Here is a 15,140-nt window from a genome sequence, read left to right as displayed (position 1 = left end):
CGTACATTCTAGAAGAACCACCGAAACCTATAGCCTTCGAGGGAGACACAGAGGAGACGAAGGGGAGGACGAAAAGAGAGGAGGAGGTGAAGAGGACGCGTTCGGGTAGCTCTGGAGCCAAAACAGACGTCGTCGTTCATTTAACAACACGCAGCGTGTTTTAAAGTCTCCTGGATACGATTTAAAAGTTCTATGAGAGACAGCTACAAAAGAAAGAAGAAAGGAGACGAGGCGAGCCGAGGCGAGGCGAGAAAGAAACGAAACGAAACGACGAAGAGACGCAGACGAAGTCAAGCAAGGAAAGCAAAATGCAGTTACAACATAAAATACCCCGACAACCAACTCCTACTCCTACTCATAATCCCTCAGACTTCCCCCACTCGTCCCCCTCCATCGTCTTGTTCCCTTTCGAAAATCATCCGACGAAACGCGTCTTTCTTCGACCCCGACTTCGACGAAGAGGGTCAAGGTTTCTTCGGTTCCGAGGTAGTAGCAGATGGAAAACGACAAGAAAATAGACAAAAGCGCGTTTGAGTCCGTTCCGAGTCAACCGTCGAGGAAGCGATGGAAAAATGCAGAATGCTCAAGAGCGATCAAGTTCGAATCCTCTCAACTCTGCGTTGAGGCTCCCGTTTCATCCGAGAAGTCCCAATAAAAGCTGAGAGAAACACGTTTTTTATTTTCTTCTGATTGGACGGAGCGAGAGAGTATGTTGAGAAACTGGAAACAACAGAGCCAGTTGTCCCGTTCGTCGCGTCGCGTCCCGCTCTCAACACGAAACGAAAGCAGATTGAGCTCCCCTTCTCCTCCTTATCTCTTTTCTTCCTTATGGAAACTCGATAAGCAGCCTTCCCCTCAGGTTTCCCAATGAACCTAAGGTCCAAACGCCTCGATGGTGAGATTGGGCTGTTCAGGACGCGTCGAGGGAAATCGGAGTCGGATGGAAGCAAAAGAGCAGGGCTTTACGGTCTACCCGCCTTGACCACTGAAGCCAAGAGGAAAGACGTAGCATGACGTGGAGGTCAGGAGAGGACGAGGAGGTTGGAAGTGGAAGGAGGAGGAGGAGAGGGAAGAGGAAAGCGAGTTCGTCGATCGTTATTCGTCGTTTGTGAAGGTAGAAGCTAAGAGGAAAGGGGAAAGTGCAGGGGTTTGTCCTGAGAAAAGTTGTCATCAAATTTTACTTCAGGAACGAGAGATATGGCGAGAAGGGCGGAAACGAAACGGAACGAGACGAGAAGAGAAAGACGCGTCGCCGCGTCGGGGAAAGAGACGATCAGTGCCAAGAGTGTAGAGAGAAAGCAACTGGTCCCTAAGTCAAAGATGCCCTACATCAGCTAGTTCGACATCAATTCAATACGGCCTCAAAGGGCTAAGAGAGACAGGTACAAGAGAAAAAGGCGGAGAGAAGGGATGAAACGAGACGAGAGAGAGACGCCTCCTCGTCGAGAGAATGAGGTGACCGGCCGAAGCGCTGAGAGAGTAGCAATCGCTTAACTCGGTCTTGAGGAAAAAGGCTAGTAGCGGGAAGGAGGGAGGTCGCACAGGGAGGAGAGGGAGTTGATTTCATTGGGCCTGAGGTGGGTTTGAGAGAGTTGGGTCAAAAGTGAAGAGCGTGATCTGTACTCAATTCTGGGACAAACGAACAAATACAATTCGAATGCGTGTAATGGGTTGAGTTCATTGGAAGGGAGAAGGTGAAAGAGAAGGAGATCTCACTGGCCTGAGGTGGGGTTTGAGAGAGTTCGTCAAAAGTAAAGGTTGGCTTGTGTACTCAATTTTGGGACAATCGAACAAATATAATTCGCCGCGTGAATGGTGTAGTGGTATCACGCCAAGTTTGGGTTTGGTTAGATTTCTTGGAGGTCCTCGGTTCAATCCCGGGTTCGCGCCTTTTTTTTTGCTGGTCGTCGGGCTCGTTTCGTTCCTCTCTGGCTGCTCTCAACGCGTCTCTCAAACTGCTCGATACTCGATTCGAACATCCTTTTCATTCTAGCTGACCTTCAGATCTTTCAGAGTCGAAGAGTAACGTCAATTGTGTCTCAGTTAAACCCTCTCGGCCTCTCCCTCTCCTTCCTGCTCTCTTCTCTTCCAAAAAAAATTAAGGTCGCTCAATCACACAGACGCAGAGAAAGAACAATGCTAAGCTCAAGCCAAGAAGACGTAACTAGCAACGGAAAGACGTGACGGGAAAACGAGATGCGTCTTCAGAGCGTCGAGATCGATGAAGCGAGAAGGTGAGGTGAAGATCGAGAGACGTGAGATAACGTGAAACATAGACTAAACTAAAGAACATTGGGCAAAGAAGGGAGATGAGATGAGAAGAGAAGTGTGAACGGAGATGTAGGTAAGAAGGAAAGGCGGAGAGAAGATGCGAGGGAGGAGGGGGAGGAAGGTCGACGTGAACGACGAAGGAGACGCGTGGATCGTGCGTTTAAGACGATCCAGGGATCAGAGGAGCTCGCTCCTCGTCGTGGAGAGCGTGAAGTCCGCTCTTTCCAGACTTCCACTGCGAGAGAGATCGAGACAAAGTAAGCGGATAGGGTGGTCAGCAAGGGAAGGAAGAAGGGGAGGATGTGAAGAAGAGAGGGGAGACGAACGGTCAAAACGAGAGCCTTGAGGAGGAAGAAGGAAGAGAGGATAGCGAATCCAAGAGCCGACCAGTGGATGAAGGCGTTGCTCCTTTGGTGCTCGAAGATGGCCCAAAGGGTCCAGGTGATGACGGCGCTTCCACCTGAGAAAAAAGAAAGGAAGGAGGACGCGTCAGATCGAAGGAGAGTAGTGAAGGGAGAGAGATACGAGATCCAAACGAACCGATATCTCCCTCGTTGGACTGGAAAGCGTATCCAACAGCGGTCTGGAAAGGAAAAAAAGAGGAATCGTTCAGCTCCGAAACGAGCAGGGAGTAAGGGGAAGAGAAGAGAAAGGGCCTCACGGTCTCAAGGAAGAGCAAAGCGAGGAAGACGAAGACCTTGGTTCCAATGCCAGCGTGGTGGTGAGCCTCCCTTCCGAAAGCCTCAAATCCAGAGAGAACGACGAGGACGAGAGCCCAAGCGTGGTAGAGGGAGAAGGGAAGGTGGACGAAGACTGGTGAACCGAGAGAGAGAGGGAAGAAGAGATCAGGACGCGAGTTTTGAGCGGGGAAGGTGAACGGAAACTCACGCTCATCGGCGAGGTTTCCTCCTCGGTGGTTGCGTTTGACCTGGATGTAGATGGCCGTGACGGCGGCGGAAACCAAGATGGACGCGACGAAGGCGAGGATGTGGTACTGTCGAACTCCAAGCCAGGTGTAGATGGTGGTGAGAAGACCCAACAAAGCGAACCTCCACTCGATCTTGTCGATGATGAGGGTCTTTCCAGTCTCAGCTGAGCAAGGGAGGAGAGGAGGGGAGAAGGGGAGAGGGAAAGGTCAGCGGATGGTTATAACTTGAGACCTAGAACGAAGAACGCACTGAATTGGTAGACCACGAATCCAAGCAAGAGGAGGTGGATCAGAGACCAAACGTAGAAGGCGTAGCTTGCTGGAGTGAGGTAGGTCTCCTGGTAAAAATGGGAGGGGAAAGGTAGAGACGATTGTCAGACGAGGGTCGCTCTCGACTGCCAGAGGAGGGAGGAGATGGAAGTCTGAGAGAGCACGAACCTTTCCGTAGGTTCCGGTGAAGGAGTAGACGTTCGAACCTGATACGTAGGAAGAGAAGAAGGCGTGTGTGGTTAGCATCGAGAGGAGAAAGGCGGAGATGGGCGAGGGAAGGAGAGAGGAGGGAGGAAGAAGCGAGCTCGACGTCAGTCTCAACTCACCGAGGTTGAAAGCGAAAACGAGAACGTTGATGACCTTGAGGACGATGCCGTCGGTGATAGCCATGTTGAGCGAAGAGGGAGTTGGTGGTCTGGAAAGAGCAGCGGGAGAAGAGAGAGAGTCAGCACGAGGTGCGAAGGACGAACGGTCGAGTCGAAGCGAGATCGAGGAGGAAGGAAGATGGGGCGGTTTCAAGCCAAGCAAGCTCATCAACTCCCTCGCCAGAGACTCCCATCTCCCAAAGAGAGGAAGAGAAGACTACGGAGGGGTGCGAGAGAAGTTTTTCCACCTCAAAGGAAGGGAAGGAAGGCTCTAAGTGGGAAGGAAGTGGTGCGATCCGACCTCATCTGACCCTCCTCCCTCTGCTTCCTTCTTCTTCTCGTTCCCTCTGCTATATCCCCCTTCACACACCTGAATGCTCTTCCCTTACTAGGTCAACGAGACAGGGGAGAAAGACTTACCTTGAAGGGGAAAAGAGAAGGGGAGGAGGAGCTTGTTGCCGTTGGGTGGAAAAGAGAAGGAGGTGACGAGGTCGAGTTGGGGCCGGGGAGGGTTGCGGAGGAAGGAGAAACAGAGCACGCGCCGAGGAAAATCTTGCCTTGACGACGAAAAGATAGAAGTGTGATAGACAAGAATCAAAACAAACTCTCCCACCCAGTCCTGACCCTTCCCTCCTCGTCCAAGTGCAAAGGCAAGAACCAATCAACCTTCCCATCTTCGTCGTCCTCCTCCTCCCACCACCATTGAGCTTGAACGGAGTCGACCTCCATCGAGTGGTCGGGTGAAGGATGATGGGTAGGAAGAGGTGCTGGGGCGAGAACGGGGGAGATGCTGAGGATATCGACGGGGTAGTCTTCTTCGAGACGTTTTCGACGCAGAAGGGAGGACGCGTCTTCCTGAGGGACAGAACGAGAGGAAAAAGAGAAAGCGGGAGTCAATAGGGAAGTGGAGGGAGGTGAAGAATAGACAGAGGATGAGCGTACGATATCGAACTCGTCTTCCTTCTCCTCATAGATATGGTTCTCCTCCAACTCCTCGAAACCAGGAGCGAACGCGCTCCAGGTGTCGGCCGTCGCTGTCGACCAGATGTGAACGGAGCCTAGCGAAGAGACCGAAGCAATCATGGGTCGAGTTGGATGCCACTGATCCGCGGAAGGAAAGTGATCTAGGTCAGCTCGAGCGAAGATGTGGAAAGGAACGAGGAAAACGAGAACGAAGAGGAGAAAGAACGAACAGTCACGTCCTCCAACGGCTCCTTAGGTCCTTCGAGAATCTTCTGCAGTGTTCCTTCTCCTCGATCCCAGATATATACATCGTGGGACGCTTTGTGACCGGCACCTGGGGGAAGAGAGAAGAGAACGAGAGGGTCAGAACGCGTCTTCGAATCGTTACCTGAGACTCGACTCGCTGGATTTGTTTGACTCACCTCCAATCACGTACTCTCCATCACCAGAGAAACCAACTCCGTTCCAAGGTGTTCGGTTGATAAGATCTTGGAACCGATGAAGCGGCGTGACTTCGATATCTCCCTCGGGGTCGTCTGGGTGAGGTGCGATGGCGAGAACTCGAACGGCTCGATCTGAGGAGTTGATGACGATGTTGCTGAGGAAGCAGGAAGAGGAAGAGAGGAGAACACAGACGGTCAGCTTCGAAGATCCAACTACGAGGACAGGAGGAAGAGAGCGAGAAGGGAAAGGACTCACCGACCGAATCGATCAAACTCCATCGTTCGGACCGCAGAATTGGAGATCTTGATCCTATCCACCACCTTCAAGCGCAAGAGAGAGGATATGTTAGCTCTGATGTTCTCCTCAGGGGGCCAAAGAACGCTCAAGCTCACCTCTCTCGTCCCACTATCAAACACCAGCAACTCTCCTCCCTTCGTCCCCAAGAACATCTTCCTCCCGTCAGGCGAGAACCGGGCCGTCACGAACGCTGACTTCTTCCTAACCACCTGCTGCTGAACCACCTCTCTCTCCTTTCCTTTCCCTCCTCCTTCCGAGCGTGGAGGCGAAGCTGACCCTGAAGTTGAGGGCGACTCGCCGACTTCCTCTGGCGTGAAGACGTCAAAGATCTCGTGTCGCGCTGTAGAGGAGGGTCGAAGGTCGATGAGGAAAGCTTGGTTGGTGGAGAGGGTGGCGAGGACGATTTGGCTGGAGCAAGTAGAGGTGGAGAAGCAAAGGTGATGAGGTTTTGTTGAGCTCGAAGGGGAGGGAGGGAGGGAGGGAGGGAGGGAGAAGGGACGAACGAGTTGTGAGGATGGAAGCAAGCTTCGAGTACCGGAGCTTCAAATCGAAGAGTCTCCTTCCTGTCTCCAGTTTCCAGATCCCAGATGACGCAGGTACTGTCCTTCGAAGACGAAAGTAGGAATCTAGAGTTCCTCGACCAGCTGAAAGGAGGGAAGAAAGAAGGAGGAGAGTCGCGTGAGCTCGACCTTTTCCTTCCCTTCTTCTTCAAAACCCATCTCCTCGCTTCTTCCCCTCCATCTCCAGTTCTACGAGAGCAGAGAAGTCTACTCACCATACACTCTCGACCTGCTTGGAATGACCTTGACCGACCCAAGCTACTCCTTTGGTCTCTACATCCCAAACCGAGACGAACCCGTCCGCTCTTCCGACGGCGAGGAACGATCCAGCGTAGAATCCTGAAGGATTGAACCTCGAGCAGTGAGCCGAGTCGTCGAGAGTATACGAGATCTCGTCTGGAACGGCGTCCCCGAAGGGGTTGAGAAGCTCGACGTTCATTTTGAAGGATGGAAGGAGGGTGTGTGTGATGGTTTCAAGGTGAAAATGGAGCTCGCCGAGAAGGAACACTTCTGCTTCCCAACCCTCACGACCTCGCCAATCAGCCTTTTGCTTCCGAGGGCCTCTGATAGATCTCAGCTGGATGGAAACTATCCTCCGTAGCCCTCAGAGGGTACCAAACGAGATCCTTCACGCCATCTTCGCCCTCTGTTCACCTTCGACGCTCGCTCTTTTGTGTCAAGTCTCGTTGACCTGCCTTCAGATCTCCTCCCCTCTCCTCTACGCCAATGTCGCTCTGTTCAGTGTCAGGCAAGAGTCTCAGTTCTTCAAAGCTACGGTGAGTCCATTCACAGCTCGTGTTGATCAAAGCGTCGGCAAGAAAGAACAAAACCCCTCCCTCCCCTTCGAGCTCGAGCTCACCAGCTCCTCTCCTTCCCTCCTTTTCTTCCCAGGATCCAAACCCTCCCTCAGCTCCCCATCTCCTCCCTTATACCTCTCGTTCCCAAACCAAAACCCTCGTCGTTCATCACCCTCGTCCTCTCATCCGTAAAGCACCCTCTGCTTCGGAATTCCTCGCCATGCCCACCTACTCCCCTCCCGTCCTCCCTCCCTCTGGTCCCCTCCTCCTCGACTCCTACTCCAACCCTTACGGACAAACTTCTTGCGAGCACCTCCTGAACCCCACAACGCTCATCCTCTCCTCCTACCCGAACCAACCAACCATCCTCATGGCCGTCAAACCTCAATCGCTAGGCGACGTCGGCCATCCTCGATGGACTCGTCTTCGCGAAGTCGTCCTCGAAGGTTTCGTCCCTTCCGACGATCTTCCTAGGGAATGGGCGAGGGAGGGAGGGAAGCATTTGAGAGTCACGATCGATCTGAGGAGGATAGAGGGGAAGGTGAAACCTAGAATCTTGAACGGGTCGTGTCAGGAGCTGGTCGAGAGTTGGACGACCCAACTGAGCGGAGGTCAAAGAGGGAGGATTTGGGTTGGAACAGAGGCGATCAAGGAAGACTTCGGGGTTGCGATCGAGGAGGTGAAGGAGCGGTGCGAGAAGGGGTCGTTGGTTTGGGAGGAGCTTGGGAAGTTGGTGGTAGAAGTGCGAGAGCGACCGGTACGTCTTCCTCGCTTCCCATCTTTCTTTTTACCGATGACTCTCCCCAACTCACTTCTTCCTGTTCCCTATATTTTACAGCTCCCAAACCCTATCCCTCCTCCGCTGATACCTCCAGCACCATCGGCCTCCTCGCTCACCTCGACTCCCCTCCTCCTCAAACGACGCGTCTGCGGTCTTGGTCGACGAACTTCTCTGCTCCCGGCCGGCCACCCTGCCTCTTCGTTATCCACCCCTAGATAGCTCAGACCCCCTTATATAGAAAGCTCAGCTCCTCGGATCTCTATGCTGGAAGTCGCACCGAACGAACGAAAGATGTCCGGTTGGATGAGGTCGAAAGAGGTCGACGCGCGTTCGTCGCTCCCCTCCCCTCCCTCCATCTCCCTTCTTCCCTCCTCTCCGCTCTTTTTTCCTTCCATCCATCCATCCAACTTGATTCGAGGTCATACATCATCGAAAACCGAAAGCAGCCAGGAGCGCAGCGCAAAAGAGAAGGAAGATCAAGGGGAAAGACGAAAAAAATGAACAAAGGTAGAGAAGGAGAAGCGAGAGACGAGCGAGATTAGGGTCATACGAGAAAGTTGAGTTTTGGAGAGAGAGAGAGAGAGAGAGGGGACGGCATGTAGAGAAAAAAGAGAAAGAGAAACGAAAAGCAAAGGAAGAAGGGATGACGACGGATTTTCCGCGTTGAGGGAAAACGAAAGAAAAAAAATAGATGAAGAGTGTCCGAAGTAGAGTATGGGGTATGGAGAAGCAAGAAGACGAAGGAAGGAAAGGCCGAAGAAGGGAAGAGGGAAGAGGGGAAGGGGACGTCCGCGTCGTTGATCACTCTTGTCCGAATCCGAGCGTCTCCTCGACACTGAGGAGAAAATTTTACAAAGCGAAAGTCAGTGCCGGTAGAGGAGGTATATAGAAGAGGTGGAAGGGAAAACTCACGCAATAGTGAGCTTGTGCTCGAGGGCCTCGAAGGATTTGTACGGAGGGAGGTCGATACGGTTGAAACAGGTGTGAGACTTCGGCAGCTGCCCTACTTCACCAGCTTTCTCGATGGTGAATTTACGAGGACCATCTGAACCTTGGAGATCTTTGAAGCCGTTGACTGGGATACGACTCGTTCCGGTGGTGAACTGAAGGAGACGGGACTTCCTCTCGGCGGGCCAGGCTCCAACTGAGCGAAAACAACGAGAACGAAGGCGATCAGCGTTCCGATTTCTGGCAGAATGTAGGGGATATATATATGGAGTCGTGGAGAAGGTAGGGAAGCGAAGTTGAGGGCGAAAGGGAAGGAAAGGGAGGAGGGAGGGAGGGGACTCACCGCATTGCCAGAACCATCCAACGACCTCGTCCGAGGGGTTGTATCCTCGGTAATCGGTGTGCTTCTTCCAGTCCTCGACGTCGATATCGGCCATTCCTCCGATGAGAAGCTGTGGTTGCGAAAAGAAGAAGAAAAAAAGGCCAAGGTCAGCTTGGGAAAGAAGAGACGCGACGGAGACGAAGACGACGAACCTCCAGCTCCCTCTCGTCGAACACGTTGATCAACTCCTGAGGAATCAACTCGTTGAAACCGCTCATGAACGCCTGGAACTGCTCCTCGACTCGCTTGGAGATTCGGTACTCGGTGATGGCGCTGAAGGAAAAAAGGAAAGGAAGAGAGGAAGTCAGCCCGACGCGTCTCTCTCCTCCAACGAAGCACGAACGAAACATAGACTCACTCGACGTATTCCTTCTTGTTATCCTGGGTAACCTCGATGTTCTCTCCTCCAGGGATCAAAGGGATCGAGATGATCTCTCCGAATCGCTCCTCCTCAGTCGAGAAGGTGTAGTCGATCACGTCCGTGATGTCGTTGTCCCTGAGCGAGAACGAAGTGATCAAGCATACAGAGTCAGTCTCTATAATCGATAGGAGAAGAAAGAGGAAGGTAAGGCAGACTCACAGCATCCACTGAAGTCCTCGGTAGAGCTCGGCGTCGACGGACTCGAGATCCTCGAGAACGATCTTCTTCTTGAGAATCATCTTGTAGAACGAGACGATGAAGTAGGCGTCGAGGAATCGTCGATGGAAGATACCGAGTCCGAGGCATCGTCCGATGAACTTGAAGTCTGTGTGAAGAAGAAAAACTGGTCAGAGAAGGAGGACGCGACGAGGAGGGAAGGAAGGACGAACAGTTCAAGTGCTCGGGGTTGACGTCCGAGTTCGGGTTGATCTGAAGGGTGTAGTTGTCGACGGCCGAGTACTCGAAGAGGCAGTAGAAAGGGTTGAACATCTCGTGAGAGAGAAGGAAGAAGAACTCCCTGCGAAAAACGAAGAGTAAAGCGTCAGTCAACCGAGTCGACTCTCTCTCTCTCTCTGACGATCCAAACTCCAAACTCACCTCGACAATCCTCCGTAATCCAACCCATCCTCTCCCTCGAACTTGATCATCAACCTCTTCTTGAGATCGTTCGGCGTTTGCCTCATGATCTCCGCGTATGACCCTTCGAAGATGCTCTCCCTCGAGACCTTGACGTGGCACTGTCCTGGAATGGGACGAAGAGCGGGTTGGGATCGGAAGTAGATGAGCTTCCTTCGGAAATCTCGCTTGTACTGAGGAACGTTCTGATCGAGGGAGGAGGGCAGTCGAGGATCGTCCCAGGTGGTGGTCTAGGAGGGAAAGGGAAACAAGACAGAACGCGTCAGTTCGAGAGTCTCGCTTCGAATCGAATGCAGCGTGAAACCCAAACGAACCTTGGTGTTGTGATCGACGAAGTAGACTCGAGCGGTACTGGTGAGTCGCATCTCCCATCCCGAAGGTAGAGGTCCGAGCTGAGAGACGGTGGTGGGCTGAGTTCCGTTGACTCCGTTGTTGTCGACGACTCGGACTTGGGTTTGCCTTCGAGGATCGACCTGGAGTGAAGGAGAATGAAGAGATGTGAGTTGGTTGGTTTCGGAAGTAGTATCAGCAAGGAAATGAACGTACCCAGGTGGCTAAGGACGTGAACCGACGAGAAACGAACGAGATCAGGTCAGCGAAGAGATCAGAGGGCAGACGAGGCGAAATTCGACGCACTGGTTCTAGTGTTGTGGCTAAGAGAAAACGACGAGTGATGAACGATGGTCAGTTTCTACTCCTTCTCAGCTCTCCCCACTAGATATCCAGCTCGTACTCACTCAACAAAGTAAGGTCGTCCCTCAGGAGTGAACCTCTGCTCCCAACCAGCAGGAATCGGTCCCGACCCTCCAGTGGTCGCAGCTCCAGGGTTGGGGATGACGGCAGCTGGGGCTGAGGTAGTTTGGGAAGCTCCAATAGCGGGAGCGTTGGTCTCGAGGAGATCGTCGGCGAGCGTTCGAGCGTTGTGTCGTTGAAGAGCATCCGAGGTGTCGGAAGCTTGAGAGGCAGTGTTCTGAGCTGCGGAGGCGGTAGGTCTGGGAGATAGAGAGGAAGAAGGAAGAGGTGTGAGCGATGTCCGAGAGGAGAAGATGATAGAGAAGGAATAGGAGGGGAGACGAACCGGTTCCAGGTGGTGGTTCGAGTGTTGTGGTCGACGTCTTGAAGAAGAAAGGGAGTTGAATCGACGTCAGCTTCAGCTCTGCCTTCTTTCCCTCCTTTCCTCGTTCCTACCAGTCAAGTCTCGACGAAGACTGCTACTCACAGTACTGCCTTCCCAAATGGTCCATCCTCCTCTCCCAGTTCCCAGGCAAAGGTCCGTGCTGATCGCTGTGAGGATCGAAGTTCCTGTTGGCGGCAGCCGTGGCAGGGTTTGATCCAGCTTGTTGACCGACGGCCGAGGCTGCTGCTACTCCACTGGCGTGATGAGGAACGGCTCCTCCCATCTGAGGTTGCTGCTGAACGACTGGCGAAGGAACGGGTTGAGCGATGGGAGCAGGAGTAGGGGTCGCGACTCGAGCGGGTTCGGAGGAAGGAAGGAGGGAGTTGGGACGGCTGGAGAGGGAGGACGAGGCGGCTTGTTGAGCGGAAGAAGAGCTGGAAGCGTTGAGGGAGGATCCGACAGCGTTGGGACCGTCGGAGGAGTGGTCGTTGAGAGCTGGGGAAGTAGCAGCGGTGTGACCTGGGTTCTGGATGGGAGTGGAGATGTTGGTCGAGAGGTAGATGATGATCTTTCCATGGACGACGAGGTTGTCGTTGGACTTCTTGAGCTCTTTCGTGAGCATTTCTGAATCGACAGAAAAAGAGGGAAATCAGCTTTTCATGCGAGCAGCACCAAGGAGGGAACAGGCAGCGAGAGAGAGGAGTCGTCCGAGCGAGTTGTGCGAGGGCTGAGCCTCTCTCTTGCTCCTTCCTTCCCTCCCACCCTCTCCCTCACTGAAAACGAGACTGGTGTAAAGACGTACCATGTCCTCCAAGTTCGAGATCGAGCACGTCGCTGACTTTGACGTTGATAACCCCCAAGAACCCCTGATCTCTACGCTTGAACTTCCTCTGATCAAAGATCTGGACGGCGACGACTGACGAGTCCTTGACGGAGCTGAGAAAGCACAACCGACAGAAATAAGGGTCAGTTCTACTTTTCCTATCGAACCAGTGGCCCTCTCCAAGGCGTGAAAAGGGAGGGGAACGGGAGGAAAGAAGCGAGAGAGGGAGAAGCGGCGAAGCGAGCCCATCGAGGGCCTGGGATCGAGTGAGAGGAGAGAGGAAGGAGGTTGGAACTTACATGTCAAAGTTCTCGTTCCAGTAAGGGTTCAGAGTCTTCTTGATCACGCTCGTAGTGTAGGTTTGCTCGCCATCGACGGTGATAACAGCGAAGGGAGAAGGAAGACTGTATATATCGAGAAGGAAGGAGGAGGAAGAAAGGTCAGCACTTGAATGACGGAGCTCTCTCTCTCCTTCCTCCCCTTCTCGTTTGCTTTCTCTCGTGAAAGGGAACAAGTAGGACTTACGTGAAGACATCTCTCTTTGCTAGAGAGTCGGCAGCGACGACTGTATGTTCGAAAAAGGAGTGAAGGAAGGGAGGAGGGAAGAAGCAAGAGATGAGTAAGGAGTTCGACGGAGGACGGCCGGTGGTTCTTGAGAGGGAGGAGAGTCGAAGGGGGAGGGTGGATTCAAGACTCACCCGTCAATCGAATAGTCTTGGGACTGCATACAAAGATAAGATAAGTCAGTAGAGCCTCGAGAGAGGAAGAGAACGATGCAACTTACAGGGTGTTTGGACCTCTAGCCGACATTGGAGGAGGAGGAGAAGGGGAGGGGAGGGGAGGGGAAGGCAGGTGAAGGGTAGAGGGAACCTCGAATCGAAGGGCGAAGGACAAGTCGAGGCCTGCTGCTCCGTCTGCTGGGAAAGAAATACGAAACGAGCACTCAACTTTCTCCAGAAACGACTTCTCAGTATACTCTACGGAACCAGCTCGGAAAACAAACACAACTTTAGAAAAAGTCACCTCCGGAAACGGACGAAGTTGAGCTCTGCCCTTCGTCCCAGCAGATTTGGATTTCCGTTCAGCTTTCCTCTCCTTCCCTCCCAATTTCCACCCTCCCCTCCCCCCCCCTTCTTTCCCCTTACCCCCGTTCTTCTTTCGGCTACGATGGCCAAAGGACCTCGATCCTCCAACGCTTCAACAAGCAGCAACAGCAAACCTTCCAAGGCTGCTTCCTCCTCCAAGCCCAAACCCTCTCCCAAATCCTCCTCCTCCTCCAAGAAGGTCGCTCCTCCTCCCGCTGCCGCCTCTGCCTCCGACGACGAGGACGAGTCCGGATCCGACGAAGAGATCACCGAGGAGGACATGAAGCGACTTATGGACGCTCTCGGAAAGGACGGACTCGAGGAGGCTGTTGCCATGATGGGAGGAGAAGGAGACGACGACGAGGAGGAGGACGATGAGGATTTCGAGAGTGGAGATGAGGATGCAGAGGGACTCAGTGAGGAGGATGATGCTCTTCTTGAGGAGGAGGATGGTGTCGAGGGTCTCAGTGGAGCTGAGGACGACGAGGAAGAGGACGAGGAGGACGAGTCGAGGATGCTCGCTTTGGACGACATGGGATCTGAGGATGGATCGGTCGATGAGGATGCTATTCCTAAGCAGAAGGTTACGATCTACAACAAGGTGTGTACACCTTTCTCTACTCAGTTTTGCTCCGAGGAGGCGTTGGAGGTGAGCTCGAAAAGCTCAACAAAGCTAAGCTGACCTCGACCTCGACCTCGACTTTCCTTCCTTCCCTCCCTCCCTCTATTCCTTCAGCCCGCCATGGTCTCCCTTCTTTCCACCCTCCACGCTCCTTACGCTCAGATGCCTTGGGAGGAGCTCATGTCCGTCACCGCTCCTGACGCTATCCAGGGTTCCGTCGACGCTGAGGATGATCTCGCTCGAGAAGTCGCCTTGTGAGTTTCACCTCTCTCATTCTCCCTCTTCGTTCCGTCGACCTTTAAGCTGACATTCGAACTCCATCTTTTTGTCTTCTGACAGCTACAAGCAAGCTCTCTCTTCCGCCATCACCGCTCGAGCTCTGTGCGCCAAGAACGGAGTCGCCTTCACTCGTCCAAACGACTACTACGCCGAGATGGTCAAGTCGGACGCTCACATGGAGAGGATCAGGCAGAAGTTGCTCGACGAGACGTATGTTCCCCTCTTCCTCTCACTATCTCCCTGTCCATGCCTCGAAGGACTCGCGCTCGAGCTTGCCTGCCGGTTTCGAAGAAGCCTCGTGCTGACCTCTTCTCGTCTCTCCCTCGTTCTCGTTCTCGTTCCTCAGCTCTGGTATCAAGAAGTCCGAAGACGCTCGAAGACAGCGAGACCTCAAGAAGTTCGGAAAGAAGGTCCAGGTCGCCAAGCTTCAGGAGCGAGAGGGAGAGAAGAAGGCTTTGGGAGAGAAGCTGAAGGGTCTCAAGAGGAGTGCGTTCCTGTTCCCTCATCTTCCTTCGCGTCTCGAAACTCTCCCCAAGCTGACCACCTTTCCCTTCCTCTCTTTCTTACGCTCGTTTCCTACCCTCAGAGAGAAAGGACGGAGAATCCACCGCCAACGGCGGCGACGACGACTTCGACGTCAAGCTCGAGGACGCCCTCACCTCCCGACCTGCCAAAGCTGCTCGAGGCGGTGCTGCTGGTGGACGAGGTGGTCGAGGAGGATCCGATCGAGGCTCCAAGATCACTCGACGAGGAAGGGACTCCAAGTTCGGGTTCGGAGGAGGAGATCGAAGGTCGAAATCGAACACTCGAGAGTCGACGGAGGACGATGGAGGAGGATCGGGAGGACGAGGACGAGGTGGAGGACGTGGAGGACGAGGTGGACGAGGGGGAGGACGAGGGGGAGGAGGAAGGGGTGGAGGAGGAGGAGGAGGGGATAGGGGAGCGAAGAGGGCTGGACGAGGGAAGAGGATGGCGGGAGGGAAGTAAAGCGATCTACTTGCTTCGTTCTAGCTTGATAGGTTTTGAGGATGGTGTTTCTCTGGGCTCATCTGGTTGGGGAAAGGAGGAAAGGGAAAGAGGGACTGCGAGAAAGGGAGAAAGCTGGCCTCGCCTCCTTCGACGCGACGGAACGAAACGAAACTCGCTTCTGT

General features: G+C 53.6%; 5 protein-coding genes and 1 non-coding gene across 6 annotated transcripts; 3 read left to right on the top strand and 3 right to left on the bottom strand.

The window, feature by feature from the left end:
• The first annotated feature begins 1,806 nt into the window (after positions 1-1,806).
• BDY24DRAFT_t44 lies at positions 1,807-1,890 on the top strand. The gene has a single exon. It is a non-coding gene; the product is annotated as a tRNA-Pro (tRNA).
• A 541-nt stretch (positions 1,891-2,431) lies between these two features.
• On the bottom strand, positions 2,432-3,859 carry BDY24DRAFT_406516 (uncharacterized protein; the record flags this gene model as incomplete). The annotated part of the gene is made up of 8 exons (XM_076642714.1): positions 2,432-2,506; positions 2,598-2,731; positions 2,812-2,854; positions 2,933-3,084; positions 3,160-3,363; positions 3,450-3,537; positions 3,638-3,675; positions 3,796-3,859. The coding sequence occupies 8 exons, from the start codon at positions 3,857-3,859 to the stop codon at positions 2,432-2,434; spliced, it is 798 nt and encodes a 265-aa protein (XP_076497913.1).
• Positions 3,860-4,623: 764 nt separating this feature from the next.
• SWD1 (COMPASS subunit protein SWD1) lies at positions 4,624-6,528 on the bottom strand (the record flags this gene model as incomplete). The annotated part of the gene is made up of 9 exons (XM_076637123.1): positions 4,624-4,689; positions 4,777-4,935; positions 5,028-5,131; positions 5,220-5,395; positions 5,497-5,561; positions 5,634-5,753; positions 5,841-5,946; positions 6,042-6,182; positions 6,314-6,528. Coding segments are annotated over 9 exons (1,152 nt in total), but the record flags the coding sequence as incomplete, so codon positions are not given.
• A 64-nt stretch (positions 6,529-6,592) lies between these two features.
• BDY24DRAFT_16630 (uncharacterized protein) lies at positions 6,593-7,974 on the top strand. Its single transcript, XM_076636213.1, has 3 exons — positions 6,593-6,874; positions 6,990-7,652; positions 7,734-7,974. The coding sequence occupies exons 1-3, from the start codon at positions 6,680-6,682 to the stop codon at positions 7,893-7,895; spliced, it is 1,020 nt and encodes a 339-aa protein (XP_076497911.1). The 5' UTR covers positions 6,593-6,679; the 3' UTR covers positions 7,896-7,974.
• Positions 7,975-8,084: 110 nt separating this feature from the next.
• On the bottom strand, positions 8,085-12,869 carry RSP5 (NEDD4 family E3 ubiquitin-protein ligase). Its single transcript, XM_076639811.1, has 19 exons — positions 12,788-12,869; positions 12,702-12,724; positions 12,529-12,568; positions 12,303-12,407; positions 11,983-12,116; positions 11,283-11,804; positions 11,142-11,178; positions 10,801-11,055; positions 10,700-10,716; positions 10,610-10,617; positions 10,378-10,536; positions 10,025-10,293; positions 9,817-9,944; positions 9,587-9,752; positions 9,365-9,502; positions 9,159-9,279; positions 8,968-9,076; positions 8,589-8,820; positions 8,085-8,511 (listed from the first exon to the last, which is right to left on the bottom strand). The coding sequence occupies exons 1-19, from the start codon at positions 12,811-12,813 to the stop codon at positions 8,478-8,480; spliced, it is 2,523 nt and encodes an 840-aa protein (XP_076497910.1). The 5' UTR covers positions 12,814-12,869; the 3' UTR covers positions 8,085-8,477.
• On the top strand, positions 12,870-15,033 carry BDY24DRAFT_434054 (EBP2 family rRNA-processing protein). The gene is made up of 5 exons (XM_076644139.1): positions 12,870-13,689; positions 13,825-13,964; positions 14,050-14,199; positions 14,336-14,475; positions 14,576-15,033. The coding sequence occupies exons 1-5, from the start codon at positions 13,171-13,173 to the stop codon at positions 14,974-14,976; spliced, it is 1,350 nt and encodes a 449-aa protein (XP_076497909.1). The 5' UTR covers positions 12,870-13,170; the 3' UTR covers positions 14,977-15,033.
• The last annotated feature ends 107 nt before the right edge of the window (positions 15,034-15,140 follow it).

The sequence above is a fragment of the Mrakia frigida genome (genome assembly GCF_051309035.1).
Source record: "Mrakia frigida strain ATCC 22029 unplaced genomic scaffold BDY24scaffold_10, whole genome shotgun sequence".
Lineage (NCBI taxonomy): Eukaryota > Fungi > Basidiomycota > Tremellomycetes > Cystofilobasidiales > Mrakiaceae > Mrakia > Mrakia frigida.
Note: the sequence above shows the minus strand (reverse complement) of the source record. Positions and strands in the feature narration are given on the sequence as shown.

Coding starts and splice junctions, on each gene's coding strand:
- BDY24DRAFT_16630 (XM_076636213.1), top strand. CDS start 6,680: ATGGAAACTATCCTCCGTAGCCCTCAGAGGGTACCAAACGAGATCCTT. Junction 6,875..6,989: donor CTCAGTTCTTCAAAGCTACG/GTGAGTCCATTC, acceptor TTTTCTTCCCAG/GATCCAAACCCTCCCTCAGC. Junction 7,653..7,733: donor TAGAAGTGCGAGAGCGACCG/GTACGTCTTCCT, acceptor TATATTTTACAG/CTCCCAAACCCTATCCCTCC.
- BDY24DRAFT_434054 (XM_076644139.1), top strand. CDS start 13,171: ATGGCCAAAGGACCTCGATCCTCCAACGCTTCAACAAGCAGCAACAGC. Junction 13,965..14,049: donor CTCGCTCGAGAAGTCGCCTT/GTGAGTTTCACC, acceptor GTCTTCTGACAG/CTACAAGCAAGCTCTCTCTT. Junction 14,200..14,335: donor CAGAAGTTGCTCGACGAGAC/GTATGTTCCCCT, acceptor CTCGTTCCTCAG/CTCTGGTATCAAGAAGTCCG.
- RSP5 (XM_076639811.1), bottom strand. CDS start 12,813: ATGTCGGCTAGAGGTCCAAACACCCT. Junction 8,821..8,967: donor TGGATGGTTCTGGCAATGCG/GTGAGTCCCCTC, acceptor GTTTTCGCTCAG/TTGGAGCCTGGCCCGCCGAG. Junction 8,512..8,588: donor GAGCACAAGCTCACTATTGC/GTGAGTTTTCCC, acceptor TTTTCTCCTCAG/TGTCGAGGAGACGCTCGGAT.